At 46.6% G+C, this 21,865-nt stretch overlaps 3 protein-coding genes across 3 annotated transcripts; 1 reads left to right on the top strand and 2 right to left on the bottom strand.

The window, feature by feature from the left end:
- Positions 1–8,137: 8,137 nt before the first annotated feature.
- On the bottom strand, positions 8,138–9,232 carry LOC128707774 (surfeit locus protein 6 homolog). Its single transcript, XM_053802731.1, has 4 exons — positions 9,130–9,232; positions 8,674–9,060; positions 8,457–8,611; positions 8,138–8,359 (listed from the first exon to the last, which is right to left on the bottom strand). The coding sequence occupies exons 1-4, from the start codon at positions 9,230–9,232 to the stop codon at positions 8,138–8,140; spliced, it is 867 nt and encodes a 288-aa protein (XP_053658706.1).
- A 530-nt stretch (positions 9,233–9,762) lies between these two features.
- Positions 9,763–11,243, top strand: LOC128710158 (26S proteasome regulatory subunit 6B). Its single transcript, XM_053805200.1, has 4 exons — positions 9,763–9,795; positions 9,898–9,981; positions 10,057–10,607; positions 10,673–11,243. Exons 1-4 carry the CDS (start codon positions 9,763–9,765, stop codon positions 11,241–11,243), a joined length of 1,239 nt encoding a protein of 412 aa, XP_053661175.1.
- Positions 11,244–12,934: 1,691 nt separating this feature from the next.
- On the bottom strand, positions 12,935–20,927 carry LOC128709162 (uncharacterized). Its single transcript, XM_053804147.1, has 4 exons — positions 20,594–20,927; positions 20,329–20,508; positions 13,067–13,182; positions 12,935–13,003 (listed from the first exon to the last, which is right to left on the bottom strand). Exons 1-4 carry the CDS (start codon positions 20,925–20,927, stop codon positions 12,935–12,937), a joined length of 699 nt encoding a protein of 232 aa, XP_053660122.1.
- Between the last annotated feature and the right edge of the window lie 938 nt (positions 20,928–21,865).

Genomic DNA, 21,865 nt, shown 5'->3' on the forward strand with positions numbered 1-21,865 from the left:
AAACTGCCAGGTATACCTAACCGCACAGCCAACACCGGTTAATGAAACAAAACACGGTTCGCGGGGATGTGATTTCAAGTGGACAGATTTCTGCCCAGCCTGCTTTAAGCATGGTTTGCCAAGGGTAGAAATTAGTGATGGGAAATCCGGAATGGAGTGACGAATCTCCCACGACTCCGCAATCGGGTCCCAGTGCAAAAACAATCCGGAGCAGAGTCCGATGTGCCGCCCTAAGGACGATTAATCCCGGGTTAACTTCCGAATTGTCCTGGCAGTTGCAATCATCAACCTGTTACCCACAACTGGTAGACAACTTGAAGTCTACTGAAGTCGATCTACTGAGTCTACTTGAATCTTGAGTCGACGCTCCAAAAGATTCAAACCTCAGAGGATTCATGAATCCTTGAGGGTTTAGGAGCAACTAAAGCCAATGTAATGACCTGAGCCTGGCGAGTCAACAGGAGAGGTCAATCAATCAATTCTAAGAGAATCAAGAATCTTCCATGATTAATTAATCGAAAAAGTTCGAGATAGAAAGAGAGAAAAAGAGAGAAAGAATGAGAGGAAGAATCATAAATTCTTAGAGACTTCTCCAGAGTATGAATCTGAATCTGGAATGACTCTTGAATCTGATGATGATTCATAAATCTTCATAATAAAGGTTCAGAGTCCTTTATGCGTTTCAATGATTCATTCAGATTCTTCCCTCACTTAGGAGAAGGAAGAGTCCCACGGTACGGAACATCACCTATATGCCAGACCCACTCGAACTCGTTCGTTGACCAACACCGCCAGCCATGGGCATGATTTATATCGCATGTGTTTTGCCCGAATTTGCGTCAAATCCGTTCCTGCACACGGTTGCCATCTAGTGCGATCTATGATGCTTCGTCTGCGTCAGTTGTGAAGAATCGCTTTCTCCTGCTGCTCAACCATTTTTCCTTCCTTTAAGACGCGAACGTTTGCAATGGTATGTTGCTCTTACAACTGATACACTGTCCACCCCGAAGCGGAACATATTCCCGTGGGTGGACACCGAGCAAAACAAAACAAAACAAACAACACCAACCAAGAAAACTTCCACACACTCGAATGAGTTTTCGCTGTTGACATCACATCGCGAAAAGATCGAATATCGATTACGAGGGCAGGAACGCGATATCTTGGGCTTGGGCGAGGGGGTGGATGGGGGAAGACTGGGGAGGGTAGAGAGGGGGCTTGGGTTCTGTGTACACTTTCATGTTCTTCACTGTCCGTTTTTTGTTGTTGTTGTTCTGCTACGTTTTGCTTCGTTTGTTTCGATTTGTTGGCAACCCAATTAGAGGTAGCGGTATAACAGCAGCCCGCCGTGACATTTGTGGAACACAACAGAGATCGTGCTGGCACGAAAGACGGAAACTGCCGCCGGAATTGTTTAGAGCAGAAGGAGGAGGAGGATGCCAAAAATAAATCTGCTTTCCTGTATATGGTCACTTTATCACCACCGTTTCGGTAGGGGTCGCGTGGGCTCGAGACTGTCGGAAGATATTATAGCAATGCGACACACTCACTCGCGCGACATTCTTCACCATTGTTGATCGTAATGTGTGGTACTTTAAACTAAAAGAGAGTTCGTATTCTCCAAACACCTTCCGTACCCTGCACCAAAACACACACCGGGAGGTCATTCACACGTACATCTTTCGCTTCTAACCGTCTTCCAGCGCCAGGCAACACCTCCCGACCGCCGATGATGCGTGGTGATGCACTACGCTACTAATGTCAACCAGCCGAAAGCAAAGCAGGCTGCTAACTATCCAACACAACAACTGCATGCAGCTAGAGCCCCGTCAGACTGTGTGTGCCCTTTCGTACCGCCAACCGTTCCCGATGATGATGATGAGTTTTGTTTGAACCGGCGTCACTCTCTTGCATCGTGTAATTTCGTGCCCTCCCCGCCTGTGTGTGTGTATACACCCTTGCGTATACGTAAGCATGGTAAGTTTACGTACGGTTTGCTTACCGCATGCAAGCAACACCGCTCAATATGTACACATGCTCCGCGCTCACGTCCACTGCGCGCACCCACCGTGTCTACCCGCGTACGTAAAGCGAAACATACATAGTGCGGAATGGGAGGGTGTGCGGGAGGTTGGCGGGCTGTATTTGCTCCCCATTCGACGTCTTTCTTCTTCTTAGTCGCGGTACACACACACACACACACACGCTCGCGGTACGGAATGACTCTCTTTGCGCGCGCGTTCGGACTGACGAATGGTAGCGGCGCGATTCCGTACCCGATTGACGTAGGTAAACGATTTTAGCGGTCGGGGCACTGCGTCACACTGGTCTCCCCCCCCTCCTCCCCCCTCTTGTCCCCTTCTCCCTCACACTCAACTCTCCCCCTTCTCCCAACTTCTCTATTAACCACCAACACACTTGACATTGCACACATTCGCTCCCTCCCCAACCCTCCCCCCCCAACGTATGGGGGTTAGCATCCCCGCATCCCCTTGCTCACACGCTACCTTCCCATCAGTCATCCTATTAACGAGCGTGTTCTGCACGTCTAAACTAAACAAACTCAAACCCCGGCAGCATTATAAAGGGAGAACACAAAAATGCCTGAAACTGAAGCACACGGACGCGCGCACACACACACACACCGAACAATCGCGGGCAGACTTTAGTCCGGAAGCACGGGGTTTGGCGGATGCTGCTTTATGGATGCACGTAAACAATATGCTGTGTGCGATCGTATGTCCAGAGCGGAGGGAACTAAAATGACTGATCCAACACTAGCAGCGCACACTTCCACCTTGCGAGCAGTTCCGCCAGAGGTGACATATGTGACACAAGCGGTTTGGCAGTGCTACCGTCACCGCCAACTGCGATCTTCCGACCAAGCGCACGTGTTACACGCTCTCCAACAATCACACGCGCATCCCGCCGTCGGTTATGATTGAATCAAACCACCGACGAAAGTACGACCCCGTTTTTGCCGATAAAGGGAATTCCTATTCACGAACCAGCAACAGCAACGCATCCACACCAACACGCGCCTGTGTCCATTACAGTGACGGCCGCCCGGTTGTCGTCAGATCCGTGGCTGTGGTGTGTTGAGAAAGAAGCTGCCGGTGTCGCACACCGGCGCGTCTGTGTGGTAATGTTTCGTTTGCCCACGGTGCTGTGTGCGCGTGAGGCTAACAGAACGCCGTGCAAACACAGACGATGGGCGAAGGGTGGAGAAGGACCCGGGAAACACAAACTGCCGGCAAGACGCACGATTTGACGCGCGCATCCATTGCCTCCGGATCACGGCGTGAACACATGTGCGCGCTATTCGCGTTTGCCGGTAGCGCACGGGGCTGTGTGTGTGTGTGTGGGGGTTTTTGTTTTCCTTTACAGAAACCGTGTTTGAGAATGTGATTTTTGTGCTTTGCGGCGAAGATAGATTGCGAAACCTTTGCAATTCCAGCTAATATAGCCGGCGGCGGCTGTTGTTACCTGCTGTAAGCCATTGGAGTGGCGTGGCGTAATAGGTGGTGTTCCACGAACGAGAAGGCAGTTGTTGTAAATCGAAACTTTGCAAAAGAGGCTACCCATAAAAGGACACTTTTTCATTTGGTGAATTCTGATGAAAACATGATTCACAATTATGTAATGCTCCTCAATGGGCTGGATTCCTTCAGCGTATCACATTTGCATCAAGTGTCCCCCCGGGGGCAAACTTACATTTCTCCACCAGATAAGCATCGATCCCTCACCCCAAAAGAAACACATTCACACCCACACGTTAATATGGGCCATGGGTAAAAATGTTACCCCCCGTTCCCACCCCCACCATCCCTTATAAAACAGCAAAGTGCGTAAAACTTGTTGAAGACGCAACGGAAAATGGCACTTGTGAATCATCACCCAGGGAGCAAATAGAAGAAAAAAAACTGTTTCTTCCACCAGCGCAAGCACAATGGGGAACATGGAGACGAGGTTGTGGAGCCGCTTATTCCATGCGCCACCAGGCACCTCCATCAGGCTTTGGTAGGAACGGGGGTGAAGGTGGAAGGCAAATGAAGGGAGTCATTGCAAACAACAAAAAAAAAGGAAAACTTAACCTCCAAAAAATTGTTTCAAACAATCTTGAAAAGTGTTTTTTTCGGGGGGTTTTGGGTGAAAGATTTCCAGCCAGATTTGCACCATTTCGCAAGGCGGCGCTGAAAGATCGAGCTTGTAAGACCGGGAGAGGGAGAGTGAAAGATAGAGCGAGAGAAAGAGAGGGAGTAAGCGAGAGCGATAGTGAGCAGAAAGTAAACGGAGTAAGCGAGACAACGAGCTGCGATGGTTAATGGGTTTTCTTTTAATCTTGCGTCTCGCTTCCGCACCGTACGCGATGCCACCCACTGCTGGAGCGGATCTGCTTCGGTCGCGCGAGCTTTGCAAACATAGCAGCATACCGTTGTTTAGTGTTCTCCTGCTTAGTTGCTCCCAACCAGAGCCGGCTGTTCGGGGAAGGAAGGGGAGGGAAGACGGGGGACACAGTACAACAACGGAAAAGCGATGGAAAATGGGCAGTGTTTTTTTTTTGAGGGGGGGGGGGGGGGGGCGAGACGGAAAAAGGGAGCGAATAAGTGGAGTTGATGCACCATAACTAGGTGAAACTCGGTGTTTCGTGTGTTTTCTCCAGCGGGGAGGAAAGAGAGTAGGAGAGAGAGAAAGAGACAGAGAGCGAGAGAGAGCGTGATTGTGCGACAAGGGATGGAAGGTGGCGTAAATGGGAAGGAAAATCGATTGCGAATCGACGAGACGGGGTGCGTTTTTGTTTCTTTTTTTGGTTCGCTTCTGCTGGCCCTTCATCGTGCTGAGCATGAATAACGAACGGATCTGATCGGAAAATCGTTAACCATAGGAAGGACCAACGGGGCACAAACCACCAGAACGCTCCGGACAATGTAGCATTGAGAAGATTATGGGGAAAAGATGATTTCAACTGCAATAGTACTGGCACAGTCACGTCTTAGCGAATAGTTACACGATGTGGAGTCATTTTTCCGAGGTGTCTGAGTGATCCTGACTACTCTTTACACTGGTGCATAACGCACCAGTTGGTTGCAAATGGGTGACATCCCGTGGAAAATACCACGACGGCATACTAACGCTTCGTCTGTCTCTCGCTCTGCGCAAAACGATAACCAACGTAGTGTAGAGTGTAAAATTTGCATTAACAGATGACTGGTTTTCACATATTTTACCTTCTTTTCGAGGCAATGTTTCCCCGAATGTGAGTCTCCTTGGCGACTTTTAACGTTGGTTTTCTTTCAAAAAACACGCCTTCAGGTGTCTACGATAACGGCCGTTTCATGTTGCACTGTTCCAAAAACCAAAAAAAAACACACAACTCTCGCCTACTTTGATGAATTTTTCACCCACTTGCTTTTTACTCGTATTTTCCTCACTTTTCTTCACACGCACACACCCACACACGCGAAAAGCTTCGAGCTTCAAGACGAATGCAATGCCAAAAAAAGGAACAATTATGTATGCTGCTGCGTTAGCTCCAAAAACAACCCCAATTTTCGATGCCTAACCAGAACTTAATCCTTGCGGTTCACCCTTTTTTTGTTGGTGTTCCACATCCAGCACACGCCTCCAGTAATGCACGGCACTTTTACACGGCCCGGTGATTGTACGCAACGCCGTACCGGCCGAAACCGACGATTGGTGTCACTGTGGTGAAATTGGTACAGAGTCGGTGGCGATGCTGGACACCTTCCCGGGGTATTCCCCTGGCTGGGCCACAGACCGTTGCGCGAAGGACACCTCGCTGTCGAAGGACCGGGAACAGACAAACGGTCGGATCTCGGTCGGAAGCCTACTGTGATCCACGCGCGAGCCCCGACGGTTAAACCTGCACTGAGGCTGCACGAAAATGCTTGGGGTTTTGCGCTCCAGCCAGCGCGCGCTCGGACCTTCGGCGGAGGAGATAAAGTTTAGCGCTGCTCACAACACACTCGCACCCAGCTCAGTGTTGCTCGATGCCTTCGCCAACGGCAGACAATAACAATGGCAATGGAGTAACACCAACACCGCTCACTAAACCCAGGTTCGGGGTGGGAGCGAAACGGGAAATGTTCCTCTCGCAAAAACAGTTTCCTTCTTCACGGTGGCCGCCATCCGAATGTTTCTCTCGCGTCATGTGTACCTATATTTTGCAATGGATACCGTGTTTATTTTTTGTTTTATCGCTGTCAGCCTACTGTTGCTACGTAAATTGCTTTGTGATGGATGGAATGAACCCAATCCACTTCAATTCAATCCACTAAGCGTCTGTTGTGGGATGGTGTGCGTCAATTGATTACATTACATTATTAATTAATATCGCATCAATTAAATTCAATCCGAAATTTCTCAACTTTCGATAAAAACAAACCAAACTTTAATAGTAATGTGTAGTGACAAAAAAAACTACCATACTCCACACACTTTTCAATCCACCGTCTGCTGGGGGGGGGGGGATTTATTTTGGCTTGCCACGCTCTTGAATGATCAAGCGAACCAAAGCAACCGGCCAGTTAATATAATCTCCGAAGCAACTTGACTCTCCGTAGCTCTCTTTCGCCGTCAAACTCTCCTAGCCATGGTATGCTCTCTCTTGTTTTTTTTTTGCTATCATCGTTCATTGTTTTTCCAACCAAAAACCTCCTTCACAACTCACCCCCTCGACAGGGTGATTATCAAATTTCTTCTACCACGATGGAGGCGCATGGTTGCTCGCTCAATTTCCTGTTTTCTCTTGGGTCGTAGTTTCACACTCTCTTGATACGCGATACAGCCGTCAATTGTACTGAACAGAGAGACTAGAGAGAACATGGCAAGAGAAAGAAAGAGAGGGAGAGCAGACAGTGTGTCAGCGTAATGACGTCAGAACAGCGGACGACAGTACCGGGATTATTCGTAGCAGCGATCCCCAATCAACCAAAGCAAAAGATAGAAAGAGTAGTAGTACGGGCGTACCAGCGCCAAACCAAACACTCATCCTCTCTAGTACGTACGAATCCTCGTCTTTGCAGCATGCGCACTGAATAGCGGGACAAGGGCTACCCACTGATTTCCACCCCCGTCCTGTGTTGTGTTCGATGTGCCGGTCGCGGTTGACGTAAACCGCGTCGGCACAAAGGAGAAATGCGAAACATTGCGTCCTACCTTAGCAACCCGTGCCTGCTTCGATCACGGCAGCACACTGGGACGCGTGTTGTTCTGCCCTTCCGAAGGGTGATTGGTGATTACGTGGTGGACAATTTGCCGTTCCGACAGGGTAAAGATGATAATAAACCGACGACACTCTCGTACCCATTGAGAGGTCACGGCGCCACCAAGGGCCAATGCGGTAGGGCGCCCAACAGGCTGGCTTGCAATGGTATGCAAATGATCGCAGCTTGGTCTGTTCTAGGTCGTTGCGGCCATTCCTTTAACGGAATGTTTTGTCACTGCGTGCGAAGCAGTATTGCCTGCGTCAGCACGCGCCTGGTTGTTGTCTACTATATCCATAAAAATACACGTCCTGAATCTAGCTCATCCTGTTTAAATATAAATAAGACAAACGAGGAAATGAAAAAAGACATACTCTTGTCTCAGCTAAATATAGCACGATGCGACATCTACGGGAACGCGGAAGGTGCGCGGTGTGTATATTGCTTCAGTGTGTGTGTGTGTCTCAAGTGCAACGAGAGTAGGACAGAGCCGTGTGGAGCGTGTAAAGCGATTAAAGCGACAAGTCCTTAAACATTTACACGACCTGTTCCACTCCAGTGTGTTCTTTCGAGCACGCTACTTGTAGGTCGCACGCGAAACGACCGTGCACAGCGTATGACGTACGTTCAAATGACGAACGGAAAGGGAAACGTACGTTTAAACCAATATTTTTAGAGTTCATTCAACCGGTGCATGATGGAAAAACGGAAGCGCAGTTAGTTATTTTAGAGCGTAGGAAGAAGCTTCTCGCACCAGGGCAGAGCTCACATTCTTAGCAATACTTCACACGTATGTGACGCACCCTTTGAAATGATAACTATAGGCACGCGCTCATTAAAGATGCGGAAGTGCGATATAAAAACAAAGCGCAAACCCCGCATCATTTTCCGCCGACTTAACGCGTATATTTCTAGAATCCAGGTATAATTCGACCCTTCTTGGCCATTTTCTTCAGCTTGGTGTTCTTTTTCTTTTGAGCACGTTCCTTCAGGTTGGCCGTTCGCTCCTTTTGCCGCTGGTTTTGCTGATGTTCGACCTTTTGCTGTCGTTCCTTCCAATTTTCCTTTGATTTTTTAATCTGCTTCTTGCGCTGAATGATTTTCTTCGACAGCAGTTCCGGATTATCGCGTACCTATAGAAGAAAAAAAACAGAATTGAAGATATTAATCATTGCAACGCTTTCTTTACGATCTCTCCTACTCAGGATGCACAAATCAGCTAAACATTACCTTTTGGCCGGCAGTTTTTGCCAATGCTTTCTCCCATGCCTGTTTCTTCTTTATTTCCGCGTACTTCTCTAAATCGCCCGATTGCTTCAACTCGGCCAGCTGTTTTTTGTTGTCAATGACCTTCTTCAGCAGTTTCTTCGTATCCGTTTCAATTCCTAAAGAGTAAAAGTGCAAGTTATTACCGCTTCGCTCGAAACCGAGCAGCTCAGCAACTTACCTCTCTTCTGAACATCGCTTTCGTCCAACTGAACTCTGGAGAACACAATCTTTCCTTCCGCATTGAATATTGGTTCCGGTTTCTTTTCCTTCTTTACATCCAGCGGCTTATGTTCGATTAATTTGCCACGCTCCTGTTTTATGGCCATCATGTTGATCGATTTTAGCTTTTCCTTCAACAGTTTTTCTTTTTTCAGTTTCTTGCGTTCGGCTTTGTTGCTGTCCGTGCCCGCTTTGCTTTTGCGGCCCATATGCTTCCCGGCGATTTTATTTTTCTTGACCTCCAACCGGTGTTCCTTGTCCTCTTCGCTTTCTTTCATCTTTTTCATATGCTGTTTTTTGGCCTCATCATCGGTATCCAACAAATAGTCGGACTCATCATCATCGTCTGTGAAGCAAAGCAATAAGAAAGGTGTTGCAAGAAATTGCAGTCTAATTTTTACATTATGATACATACCGTTTTTGGATTCCGGAATGTTGAACAGTTCCATGTAGAATTCCATTTCATCGTTTATCGCTTGCAAGCGAGTTTTTAGCTCGGGAGCAACCTTCTTACCCATTTTAGGTAGTTTGATGCAATGTACACAAGCTATAAATTCTATTCAAAGATACCAAATTCCGGCATCAATTCGATCTTCGTCCGCGTGGTACCAATCAAAACAAAACGTACGCAGCGTTGAACGGGAAACTCGACTCGATTGACAGTAGCATAGAGATGGGCACAGGCAAATGACAAGCACCTTTGCGATCCGGGAACATACGATCCGCTCCATGATTGTAGGCCAATTGAAACCGAATGAAAATCGAGCCTTCGTTTTTGAACTAATATTTCAACAATCAACAAGAATACAGCATCTTTTCTAGACATTTTTCAACACAAAATTTGAGTTCTCTGAATGATTAAAAAGTTTAGATCCGTTGTCGATTTTCCCTTTCTATCAACCTTGGCAATAAACAAAGAACACAACTGTCAAGCTTTGTTGTAGCGACAGCTGACGCACGCTCAGGCTGTCAAAAATCATCCGAGTCATTGCAATATTTGTTGCCGTTGTTCGACTTGTGCTTGTTTAACTTACAAAAAATAGTGAAAATGATTGACGCCGAGATGGTAATTCCTGATAAGGTAAGTGCGAGGGTGTAGTCGCAACAGCTGGCTTATTCGGTGCAGTGCTTGCTTTGCATACATCATCGTCAATAACGGTCTCATTTGGTTGCCAACGCACAGGACGAGTCCGATACGCGAACCATGAAGGACGTAGTGAACCCGTTGGAAGAACCCCAGGAGGAGGATCTGTACATAAAATACAAAGTAAGCTAATGGAATGTGCCGTAGCCATGGAATGGGATTTTCTAATAAACTCCCATGATTTCTTTGTCTACCTAGAAACTGCTGAAGATGCTCGAGTTCTTAGTGGTTCAGGAGGAGTACATCAAGGATGAGCAGCGTAATCTGAAGAAGGAATATCTGCACGCGCAGGAAGAAGTAAAACGCATCCAGTCGGTTCCGCTCGTAATTGGTCAGTTCCTGGAAGCGGTCGACCAAAACACCGGTATCGTTGGCTCGACGACGGGTTCCAACTACTATGTTCGCATTCTGTCCACCATCGACCGGGAGTTGCTGAAACCATCGGCTAGCGTCGCCCTGCACAAACACAGTAATGCGCTGGTGGATGTTCTGCCACCGGAAGCAGATAGTTCAATTTCCATGCTCAATGCGGACGAGAAGCCGGATGTACAGTATTCCGACATCGGCGGTATGGATATGCAGAAGCAAGAAATTCGCGAAGCGGTCGAACTGCCGCTAACACATTTCGAACTGTACAAGCAAATCGGTATTGATCCTCCGCGGGGTGTGCTCATGTACGGACCACCCGGATGCGGTAAGACAATGCTGGCCAAGGCTGTCGCCCATCATACAACGGCTGCTTTCATTCGGTAAGTGATCATTTCAATGGTAATGGAAACGGTAGCGTAACATTTCCTTCCTTCGTCTTTACCAGTGTGGTTGGTTCCGAGTTTGTGCAAAAGTATCTCGGCGAGGGACCCCGTATGGTGCGTGATGTGTTCCGTCTGGCGAAGGAAAACTCACCGGCCATCATCTTCATCGACGAAATCGATGCCATCGCTACGAAACGTTTCGATGCCCAGACCGGTGCTGATCGGGAGGTACAGCGTATCCTGCTCGAGCTGCTCAACCAGATGGATGGATTCGATCAAACCACCAATGTGAAGGTCATCATGGCAACGAACCGTGCCGATACGCTCGATCCTGCCCTGCTGCGTCCGGGTCGACTCGATCGAAAGATTGAATTCCCGCTGCCGGATCGACGACAGAAGCGACTGATCTTCTCCACCATTACCGCCAAGATGAATCTATCCGAGGACGTCGATCTGGAAGATTTCGTTGCCCGGCCGGACAAAATTTCCGGTGCCGACATTAACGCTATCTGCCAGGAGGCGGGCATGCACGCGGTACGTGAAAATCGTTACATTGTGCTAGCGAAGGACTTTGAAAAGGGATACAAAAACAATATCAAAAAGGATGAAACGGAGCACGAGTTCTACAAGTAGGAAGCGTGCGTTGTGGTGTATTACCTTTCGTTTAGATTCGTTTGCACGAATCATATCTAGGTTCGTATGAATAAAATGATTTTGTCTGGCACTGATGCTCTTAATTTCGTTCTTCCAGTTTGACATTTTCGGACACGATTCCAAAACCAAAATCCCAAAACGGACACCTTCTTACACAGACACACATCTATGTACCGAGAGAAAGAGTGTATATATATATATATATAGAATTTTCCTCCTGTTTAACATTGACGTTCCACAAAGTTGTTATTTTGGCATTGTTTTGTAATGAAACTACATATACATACAGTTACGATAGCAGCATTGTTTTGAAACCACAAACGGACCCGTCTCGATGGCTCGCCCTCAAACACTGGATGAAGAGGAGCCTTTACGTTTGGCTGTTTTTTTGTTTTGTTTTTAATTCTTTTCTTGTATTCAAATTGTACATGTATTAAGTCTTGCCGTGCTATTGCCATACTTTCATATTTCTTTTTAAAATTCCTCTACAACTTTAGCTGTACAATACTAACAAGCAGCACGCCGAAAGTTTAAGGAAACCGTTCAATTTGGTAGTATACAAACTTTATGTAGCGCAAACGAAATTGTATAGATATATCATTCCAACATGGTATATATGTAGATATATATATGTATGTATGTATATAGCAACTGTTGCACGTGTATAATCAAACGATTAATAGGATTATTTGTCCTCTTTGCTGTTATTATGCGGTTTTGGTTTGGCCTGTTCGGTTTTAATGGTTGTAAGTTTTCCACGTTTCGGTTTAAAGTTTATCAGCAATTTGTTAAATGGTTCAACAATGTTAGCTACACCTTGCAATTACTTGTCCTAACCCGCGTCCGCTTATTGCTCATCAAATCTCATCATCTCCGTTCGGTAGTTTCTGTGTCACTGGTGTCAATGGAGTTTAATGTCGCACTTAGCCTACATAAATGTTTCATAATTAACAATGGTTCAGCATTTGACTAGAAGTAGTATGATTCATTAATTATCCTTGCGTACGGCGTACGGTTGATTCGCATGTAAAGTTGCTGTTTGGCTGTATGAAATCTTGCACAATTTGCTATCTACCAGTCAATTCCTTGTGCTCCACACGCACACATGGGTTGCGTTTTCCGCTTCTTCGGACATCGGCACATCTTGCCTACCAGTGCTGTACCATGCGAAAGCAGTAAGATGTCTAGATTTCATAATCGCTTATTGTCTGTGCATGGGTGAGTGTGGTCCACAGCGGAGCCCTGATGCCTTCGCACACCTCCCGTTGCCGCTGGACACGTGGTGCCTTTTTACGCGAACCGTACCGCACCTTGGACGGTTTCCCATCCTTACCCGTTTCGTCGAAGCTGGCGTTTGTTTGGCTGGTACTGCCACTGCAGCTACCGCTCATTCCATCACGTGCTCGCGCAGGACTACGATCCGCCGCGCTACGCCCCAGCCCGGTAAGATTAGTTTCACTGTGCGATACGGCCAAGCGTTTGTGTTTGGTGTTTCGGAACCGTTTCCGTTTGCCACGCACAAGCTCCAGCACGGTGTCGTCACGATCCTTACCGTACATGCCGTACGCTGCCGTTGCGATCGTGCCGGTGATCGTGTTGGTGCGGCCGGGCAGCAACGGACCGGTCTGTTCCGGGCTGGGAGCCCTCGAACGGACCGGACTCTCGGACTGCTAGCACTGTTCGTTGTCCGTATCGGGCGCTGAGTCCGTCAGTAGCATATGGGCGGCCGGTGAGTCGAGCTGAGCGGAGATAGAGAAGAGTCAGTTGAGCGGTATGATCGAATCGCCCTGTGGAACAGTTACCTGACTGCTGCAGTGCGTGTCACTCTTCTCCTCGTACACCGTGTCCAGATCGAGCGACGGATATCCACGGCTCAAGCTGTCACCAGACTGTAGCAGGATGGAGCGCTGATTGCTGACTGGTAGGAGTTAAAATCGTACAACGTGTGAAGCATTAGTTTCTAACAAATATTTCCTTTGAAAGAAAAGCCGACAAGACTACAAGTCGCTTCATAATCCCGAATTGGGACCAGCACGTTAAAAGATGCTGTCCCAAGAATGCTTTCCATTCACTTGCCACAACAACAACGCAACAATAATGCCTTTGTTCACATCCATCCTGTTCCAAGCGAGGGCGCGATTTGCCGAAGGATAGAACACAAATGTTGCCCCGGCCCGACACAACCAGCCTGTTGTCGAAGGAACGAACAGAACAGGAACGAATGGGTCCACAAATGCTACCGGCTCCGCGGTTCGCACAAACGCTGCATGGATGGATAGCATCGTTTGCTCCCTTCGGAATTGCGAACTCACCGACGCACATCATTTCCATTCGGCCGGGGCCAGGCCGGCGAATGTTAATTTGCGATGTATTCAATGGAAGGGCGAACTTGCTTTGCATTTTGAATCTAATTTAATTAGAGCTCTTTCAGCGTGCGCTACCACAAGCTAAATGGTCGATTTGAATCCTGTATTTACGCAGCATGTAACGGGGAGTTTCGTAATTATGTTACTAAAGTTGAACTGAAGTTGCTTAAGGATTAACATTCATAATTATTAGAGCGATTTTTCGTCCGAATTCCATGTGATCTGTGAGGCAAAAGGCAGAATTTGTCGCTGTGATTCGGTAAATTTGAACATTGTCAGGTAATTGAGTTTGAAGAATTGTGCTCTTGAAGTCTGTAATCTTTAATCCGAAGCGAAGAAGCTTTTCAACGTGAGATAAAGCTATCAGATAAAGTCGATCTGAGATCTTAATACTGAAGATAGATTGGCGTTCCACCGAGAGGACAACTGGCCAAACAGGGAAGTGGAAATACCCTGGAAGTAGTACTGCCAAAGCCGACATCATCCGACACCAACAGCTGCCGAAATTTTATTCAGACGACAGTCCAAGACCCGACACCCGTGACCCTGTGAGTATTTTATGTCCTGCACTAAGAAGATAAGCGTTGACGATTACGACGCAATGGAACAACAACCACTGAAAGGGAAGAGTTCTTACCCTAACAACGTCCGATCCGAAACGATTTGGGATATGGTCAAAAATGTCCTCCATCAAAAAGCATCACCAGAAGGATGAACTCCTCGGTGTCTTCGGCCCTTCACGCCAAGATAACATTGGAGGATGGTTTTTGATCGAACACTGAGCCAACCCTCGCAATGTCCCTCAGATGTCATGATGTCGAAGTTTTTTTTTTCGGCTCGTCTACAACCGCTCCGACACAAAAACAACCCCATTGGATCGCCAAGCTGACAATTACTTTTTCATCTGACCGGCTGCCGTAATGCCGACCGGTAAGCCGTCGATACGTCGATGTTCCAGCCAGGCTTCCAGGCATAACTTAATCTCCGCATTCGATGCTTCCAATTCATCCACTACTTAAGTGATTACGAAAGTTATGAAACCAAATCACCCTCCCGCTTCAACGAAGCCCAATGTAAAACTTCAAAAGTTAACCTCAACCTTTTGTGTCGATTGCGATTTTCACACCGAAACTCAGCTCGCCCCGAGGGGCGGAGCACGCCAATCGTCACGATTTCAACCGAACCGTGCGGAAAGCAAAATTGCCAAAAAAAAACTTTGCAATCCATCGTGTCCAGAATCTCTGCTGCCAGATGTAAATTTACACACACAATGAAAGAAAAACCCTTCCCCCCCATTATCAATAGCCGGAACGCCGATGGGAGGAATGGCGGCCCGGCGGCTCCTTAACATGCTAATGGAGCTGGACGATTCCATTTCCTTTGCTTTTATATACACTCGGTACATTCCGTACTTTAACAACCGCTTTCGGTGCGTATCGACGTATGATTGAAGAGGAATTAAATCAGTGTAGCATTAGAACGATAGCGATCCGGGGGCCACTGGCCCAGGGCAGTTCAATTGCCAGCTGTAGTGCAGCAGCAGCAACGTAGCAGCGGGATGACACTGGAATCGTGTCTCAAACAAACAAACAAATGAACAACAATGCTTCATTCTAATCCCATCTTCAATGGGGAGAAATATGTTATTGCCAGTGCGCCGTATGATCACGACTCTGGGCGCCAGCCCGGAGCAACTAAATAGACGACCGTTTTAGCATAATAATAATGGCCAGCGTACCCTAGTTCTGTGTACGCGAAACAACCAACAAACAGCCCACAAAGTATTCTTGTGCCCTAATGCACTAAAATCCGGCTCGGCTTTGGCTCAGAACGATGCGATGTTTATAATGGGCAAGTTGCTCGTGAAATTTCTCCGCGATGTTTCCCATTCCCGACACGTGAGCGCACCGGTGGAAGTTTGCGGAAGCTGGGGATTAAAACACTACAGAACGGTGGGAGGGGTGGGAGGGGAACGGGGGGACAGAATGAAGATCCCATCCCTTAAAGCACGACCTAAATGGGAGTAATTGCCACTTCGTTAACCACACTCGCACTAGGCCTGGGCTTTGAAGTAAGACGAGGCTGGCCTTTATTTCATTCCCCCTCCCAGCCAGGTTTTTGGCGCTGTCGTAAAGGCAACACACACCCACACGCACCACATCAAAACGGCGCCAGGATGCCACGCGTGCGTTGCCGTTAAGTAGCTAATGCCGGTGGCTGTGAATCAATTATTTATATACTTGTTCATTTATTTATTTGCACATTCATTACCGAATCCGGTCGGGATCGGGGATTGGGCTGCGTATTCGGGACGATAGATGGAGTTCCTTTATCTCGCTGCCTGCTTGCTACCGAGAATGCAACCACAATGAAGCGCGAGGATGTACACTCGCTCGTCTGCGTTTGGCCGCTGCTAGATGAAAATGTATGCACTGAGCAAAAGCTTTGGATTTTTCCTGCGGAAAACTCGTGTCCTGTCCTGTCGGTAACGCGACCCCGCGTTAGAGGACGAACTACAGCACCGAAGCTAATCCGATCAGCATTAGGGGTGCCGGTGAACGCGTCGCACGAACAATCGGTTGCTCATTAATGCGACCGGGACCGGGACTTTGCCGGATCGCCGTGTGCCACAGCTGCGTGCGTGAGCAGAATTTCCGTTCGGCTGGCGGTTTCGTCGAACGGCTGGTCGAAGGAAGTTGTGTGGTTTCGGGGGTATGAGTATAGTAAGCGCTATAACGCTACCCATATCATTTACGGATCAAGATAATCTTTTCCACTAGACCTCGTTTTGAATGGATTGCTTTTCGTGGAAGTTTAATTTAAGGAGCTTGTGATTAGCTTCGACGGAACCATAAATTATGCGCCATTTGATAAGTATAGAGTGTGTTGAAGGTTAAACCCAACACATAACGGAAATGTGCTCGACGTGTAGAAGTAGGACTTATATCGAAGTATTACAGCAATTAAAACTCATTCTATAGAAAAAAAGGTCCTTTAGACATATGGCAGACAACTATAAATCCATACTTCAATAACTTCACACCCTAAGTGACTCATTTTTATTATAATTTAGTTAAGAAGCCGGATTTACTAGTTCTTTTGAGATTCACCCGATATTAATGACCTCTTTATGATATTGACCACCCCACCACCCTATGAGCTTTTTCTCCATGCACTCCCCTCCCTCCCTTCCCCTTCACCACGTACAGTTTTTGAAGGTCGTTGCCAGATTTGAATAATTCCTCACTACAGATGCTTCTCAAAAAATTAATTAAGCAAAACAAAACAAAAATTTTTTAAAGTAGTGTAACTCACTTTCCCTTCTTAACATAAAGCCAAACCACTGTCACAAACTTGAAAACGAACGATTCATCGTTCACTGAGCTGGTATTTCGCTCTGTTTTTGTTCTCCACAACTTTCAATCCGGCTCCATCAAGGTGATTGTTTACTTTCAATCAAGTGGCCAACAATTACGTTTACCTTCGAATCCTTTTCGCTCAGTAATTGCAGCTCGGGAGTTCGCATCAAATGGAGTTTTTTTCCTCTCTTTTTTAACAAATGAATGCAAAGTTTGGTAGAGAGTTGACGATGCTAGGTAAAAGAGATGTTCCGTAGCCGAGTGCCTAACTGATAATTCATTTGAAAGAATATTGCAACAGTGAAGGATCTGGTTTACTGATTAAGTAGAGTATAGGTTGGAGTTTTGATACCTTCGAGTTAGTTAAGAATTCTGTCATTAAAGACTGGTGTCACTAAAAACAGTACCAAATAATTATTGGAAGGTCTTATAATTGCATGATAAGAGCATTACTACTGGAACATCTCGCATGTGTTCAACATTTCTATTCAAACATTACAATAACATACGAATTGGTAGATTTTTAGATTTTTTTTTTTTATCAAGAATACGATTAAAAGAAAACTTCTGACCACTAAAGTATGCTATTCAACCTTATTTATAAGTTGCTGCGTTTAAATTTCCATTCCAAGTCCTGCCGTTACGGATACGACCGGGTCGCTTCATGTAGAGAAAATATAGAAAACATAATCTCTCCGAATGATACCGGAAGATCACAGTCCCTTGAAGACTATTTTGTCCGTCCAGGCTGAATAGAGAAGGCCATAAAGTGCCAGAAAGGTCGGTATAATCTAGGACCCTCTAATGACGGCACACGACCTTCAGCTGCTTAAAGGACTTCTGGGGCAAACCAAGGCCGGCAAACAGTCCCAGGCTTTCAGATAAATAAGTAAGAAAGCTTAAGAGTTTAATAAACTCACTTATAATATCCAACACTGCTAAGGATTGTGGATTTTGGAGGTAAAGATAACTAAGATGTACGCAGTGTTTGCATCATTAAACCATAACAATCGGTCATTCGAAACCATTCCTCTTCGTATCAGTGCGTATTTTGTGTGGTAAATGTCGCACTGTTCAACGGACAATTGTTAACACCAGCACTATCGTTCGACGGGACATCACTTACAATTTACCGCCCGTGCTCGTTATGAGAACCGCGGTACGTCAAGGAACGCCAAACCCGAACTGAAGTCAAACTCCTGTTAATCTAAATAAAGGATCCATTGCGCTAGATAATAAATCTCAATCAAGGCATCGCACATCGTACGCTCGCGCACACTTGCTGCTCAACCCTGGCCCAGCCCAGGCGGGATTGTCTTCCATTAAATGTGATTCATGTGCTAGCCTTTTTCGCATTTGCCCGATTCGCCCACATCGCTAACGATTGCCGTGCTTCCGTGTTTCAGCGCACTACTCCACGGCAAGCAAACCAGACAGGTCTCCCGGGTGGCAACTTTTAAGCGATGCTGCTCCACCCACCCGCCAGGCAAGTAGGAGACTGATCTTCTGGTCCATTGGTCGGTGCAGATTTTCAGCAAAACTTTCGTCTAGTGAAAACTTTATCTAATCACGCTGTAATCGAAAGACAAAACCCGGCCTGATAAGCACGAGACGCTGACGTTGACAATGAGGCGTTTAATGGAGCAAACCGGCCGTGTTGTCGGCAGGCTGTTCGGGTTGGATGTTTCGGTACCAACCCACCGTGTATCTGCACAGTATAGCAAAAAAAAAAGTTTGACAAAATTGTTTCCACTCACCGGCAAAATAATTGATTCAATTTGCTTGAGGCAGCGACCGAAAGTTTCACAGCAACGGCCCACAGTAACTTTTGTATGAAAATTTAATTAATTGAACTATTTCGTGACGCGATGTACGCGGAAGGTGTGCCGGGTGTTGCGAAGCTTTGAGCCGAGAGAGCCTGAGCCCCCAACTTTCGACATGCAAATGGGCGTCCCAGCGTGTGCCACATTCCTTGGCCGAAACATACTTTTGGCTGAATGCTTTCCATTTCCGCTATCATCCGAATTCTTTGCTACCAGAAGTGCTGTGCTCTGGTCTAGTGAAAGCCCTTACCCTTGAGTGAGATGGCAATTTTAACACTAGAGCTACCGAATCAGTCAATTTGGTTGGGATGGTTTCTTCTAGTCGCATTTATGTTTGAGGAATTAAATAATTTTGCTGAAGTATTTCTGCATGACTTTTAGTTATCGGGAATGAATCCAGCGCAGTACGCACTTACAACAATCAGCTTACTCGTAGCTTCTTCATCTTGAGAACTCAATGTGCATTGAATGTTTGAATTTATTTCTAAAAATGTCAAAGACTCTCTTGACCCAAACTGATGAAAAGTTTGCATTTCTTCGTTCAATTTTTGAGGTATCCGTTATGAGACATTTTGGCCCAAGACAATTGAATAGGGGCGACCCGTTGGTGTATTGGTAGCGGCGCCGGTCTTCACATGACAGCCGATTGTTGTGCCGATAATGAAGAAGAAAGTATATTTAGCAGACCTAAAGAGATAGTCTAGCGATACCAGTTCAGTAACTCTTTACTAGACCAACTAATGTTAAAGTTACAAAAAGTATATTTATGCCAAGGTATTACCAAGTGAAATTGACACCATAATTTTTTCCACAACCTTAGATGAGCTTATAGACCTGATAGGCAAGCCTGATGGTCTTAGAACTAGAAACACACTGTGGCTTCCGAATTACGGATAGCGAAAAAGCGATCAAAACAGTTAAAGTAGCTAGTAACAAGCATGACTTTCACATTTAATAGTTTTTTTAAAGATTTTATTAGAATGAACAAATAAGGGCAAGATGCTAAATGCGTAGGATAAAATTTAAATAGCATAAATTCTATTTCAACATTATTACCAACCCCAAACAAAAACAAAACATAACCCAGAGTTTCGAAATAGTTTGTAAAGCATATCAGCAATAAAACACGCTTGGTAGTTCTAGTGTTAAGAGGAGCGCTAGCGCTGTTTCGTTTCGCTTGTTGTTTCGTTTCGTTAGACTAACTTGTCTCTGTTTTTTGTTCCTTCCGACGAAACCGACCCTACGGCACAGTTAGGTAAAGTTTATTCTAGCACAGCGCAACTCTATTCCTCCACATGTGGGAGGAAGTTTTCACGGGTACAACCTCGAACTAATTTTCCACCCACGGGATATGATAGTTTCCTGGTACCACCAAAAACTTTTACAACCCACATTCGGCGGAAGGCCAAGGACATGAAGCGATTTTTTTTTTTGGTCAACATGAGTGTTACATGCACACAGCAAGCATTATACAACCTCAACAGTGGGTGGAGGAAAACAAAGGGAAAATACTTACGGTGGTGCGAATTGAAGCGTACCAGCGTAATGGTGTTGGCCTTTAGATCGAAATTTCGCCGCCGGTCACGTTCGCGGGCAATCTTCGCACGGCGTCGCAGACAGCAGATGACCAGCAGGGCAAAGATGGGAAACCCCACTATGCAGGACAGGATCGGTACGACGATCGTTTCCGGTGATACTGTGGTAGGGGTGCGCCACCACCGATAAGAAAGTAAGGTGAGTTGAAGAGTTCCAGAAAAGAACGGACGGAGCGTATGACTCACCTGTTGGATAGATTAATATGTCTGCCTTACGGGCAGGTTGTTCGGTGGGTGTGGAGGCTGTCAGGGTGGCGGTCGGTACCTTCGGTACGAGACCCGCGGCCAGCGTGGTGTTGCCCTGTGCCATCGCAACGGTTACGTGCGTGTGCGTTCGCCCACCGGTAGACCTGGTGGCGTTCTGGCCTGTCCTGCCGAGAACGGTACTGTTGATGGCTTCATTCCGCCGACCGTCCGCTAGAATGGTGTCCTTCGTTTGCTGGTACTGCCTGCCACCGCTACGCTGTAATCGTTCGATCGAGGACGTCGCTTCAATAGCATCATCTAATTGTAATAACATTGTTTCGCTTCACTGTTCACCACCTAAAAAAACCACACGGTTTCGCACGTCCTGCCGTTTGTTGATGTCGGTGTCTATATTCATTAGCTAGGCCTGCAACAAAAAAATCAATGGGGAAAGCCTAAAGGAACGTGCCTGAATAGCTGCTGGCAACGTCAAGAGCAACAACAAAACGATTACAACACAGAGCGACAAACTAAATAAACGGTCGTCCCTTTCTTCGCACGCGCTCACTTCAACCAGTCCCGTGGTTGCTTCGATTGGAAATTCTGTGCTCACCCATTCATCACATCACAGGCACAAGGCACGGGAAGGACGGAGTCCCAATTGTTTTCTGAAGATAACTTTTATTGGTTTGCCATCCCACCCACCTTCCGGTGGGTCCCGGCGTGTGGGCTTTTTTCGGTGTTTTTTGTTTTTGTTTTTGTTTGGAGGTATGGTTTCCTCTGCCTATGTCAATAGTAGCAACCTCGAGAGCAATTTTCTTCCGGTGACGCTCGAACGCGCTTCCCGCTTTGCTGTGTGCGTCCGATCTCTGATAAACATTCACGTCCCATTTGCTGAATCAATCAATTTTTACCGTTCTTGGGAGCACACACAGCGACACAAACTTTTGTCACAAGCGCACACACACATACACACCGAAGGTGAACTCTCCTCCAGAGGCACGTAAACACGTGTGTGCGATTTATTTTGATGGTTTTTGAGGTTTTAATACTTTTTTTTCGTTTCATTTAATCGACACACTTCACACGGTTGTTTTCATTCTCATCTTACAGAGAGAAGTAGCAAACCTAACACAACGCCAGATGAAGACACCGCGCGGAAGTAATTTAATGCTGACGATGTATACGATTAAACCGAGCGACCCTGCCCGAACACGGTGTCTAGGGTTACTACGATGACGGCAGTTCACGAGCGACTGGGCTGCTCCATCG

Source organism: Anopheles marshallii, chromosome 2 (assembly GCF_943734725.1).
Source record: "Anopheles marshallii chromosome 2, idAnoMarsDA_429_01, whole genome shotgun sequence".
Classification (NCBI taxonomy): Eukaryota; Metazoa; Arthropoda; class Insecta; order Diptera; family Culicidae; genus Anopheles; species Anopheles marshallii.

Coding starts and splice junctions, on each gene's coding strand:
- LOC128710158 (XM_053805200.1), top strand. CDS start 9,763: ATGATTGACGCCGAGATGGTAATTCCTGATAAG. Junction 9,796..9,897: donor AGATGGTAATTCCTGATAAG/GTAAGTGCGAGG, acceptor GCCAACGCACAG/GACGAGTCCGATACGCGAAC. Junction 9,982..10,056: donor ATCTGTACATAAAATACAAA/GTAAGCTAATGG, acceptor TTGTCTACCTAG/AAACTGCTGAAGATGCTCGA.
- LOC128709162 (XM_053804147.1), bottom strand. CDS start 20,927: ATGTTATTACAATTAGATGATGCTATTGAAGCGACGTCCTCGATCGAA. Junction 13,183..20,328: donor ACGCTTCAATTCGCACCACC/GTAAGTATTTTC, acceptor AACTCCTACCAG/TCAGCAATCAGCGCTCCATC. Junction 13,004..13,066: donor ACACGCACTGCAGCAGTCAG/GTAACTGTTCCA, acceptor ATCTCCGCTCAG/CTCGACTCACCGGCCGCCCA.
- LOC128707774 (XM_053802731.1), bottom strand. CDS start 9,232: ATGGGTAAGAAGGTTGCTCCCGAGCTAAAAACTCGCTTGCAAGCGATA. Junction 8,612..8,673: donor AAGCGATGTTCAGAAGAGAG/GTAAGTTGCTGA, acceptor TTTACTCTTTAG/GAATTGAAACGGATACGAAG. Junction 8,360..8,456: donor CAAAAACTGCCGGCCAAAAG/GTAATGTTTAGC, acceptor TTTCTTCTATAG/GTACGCGATAATCCGGAACT.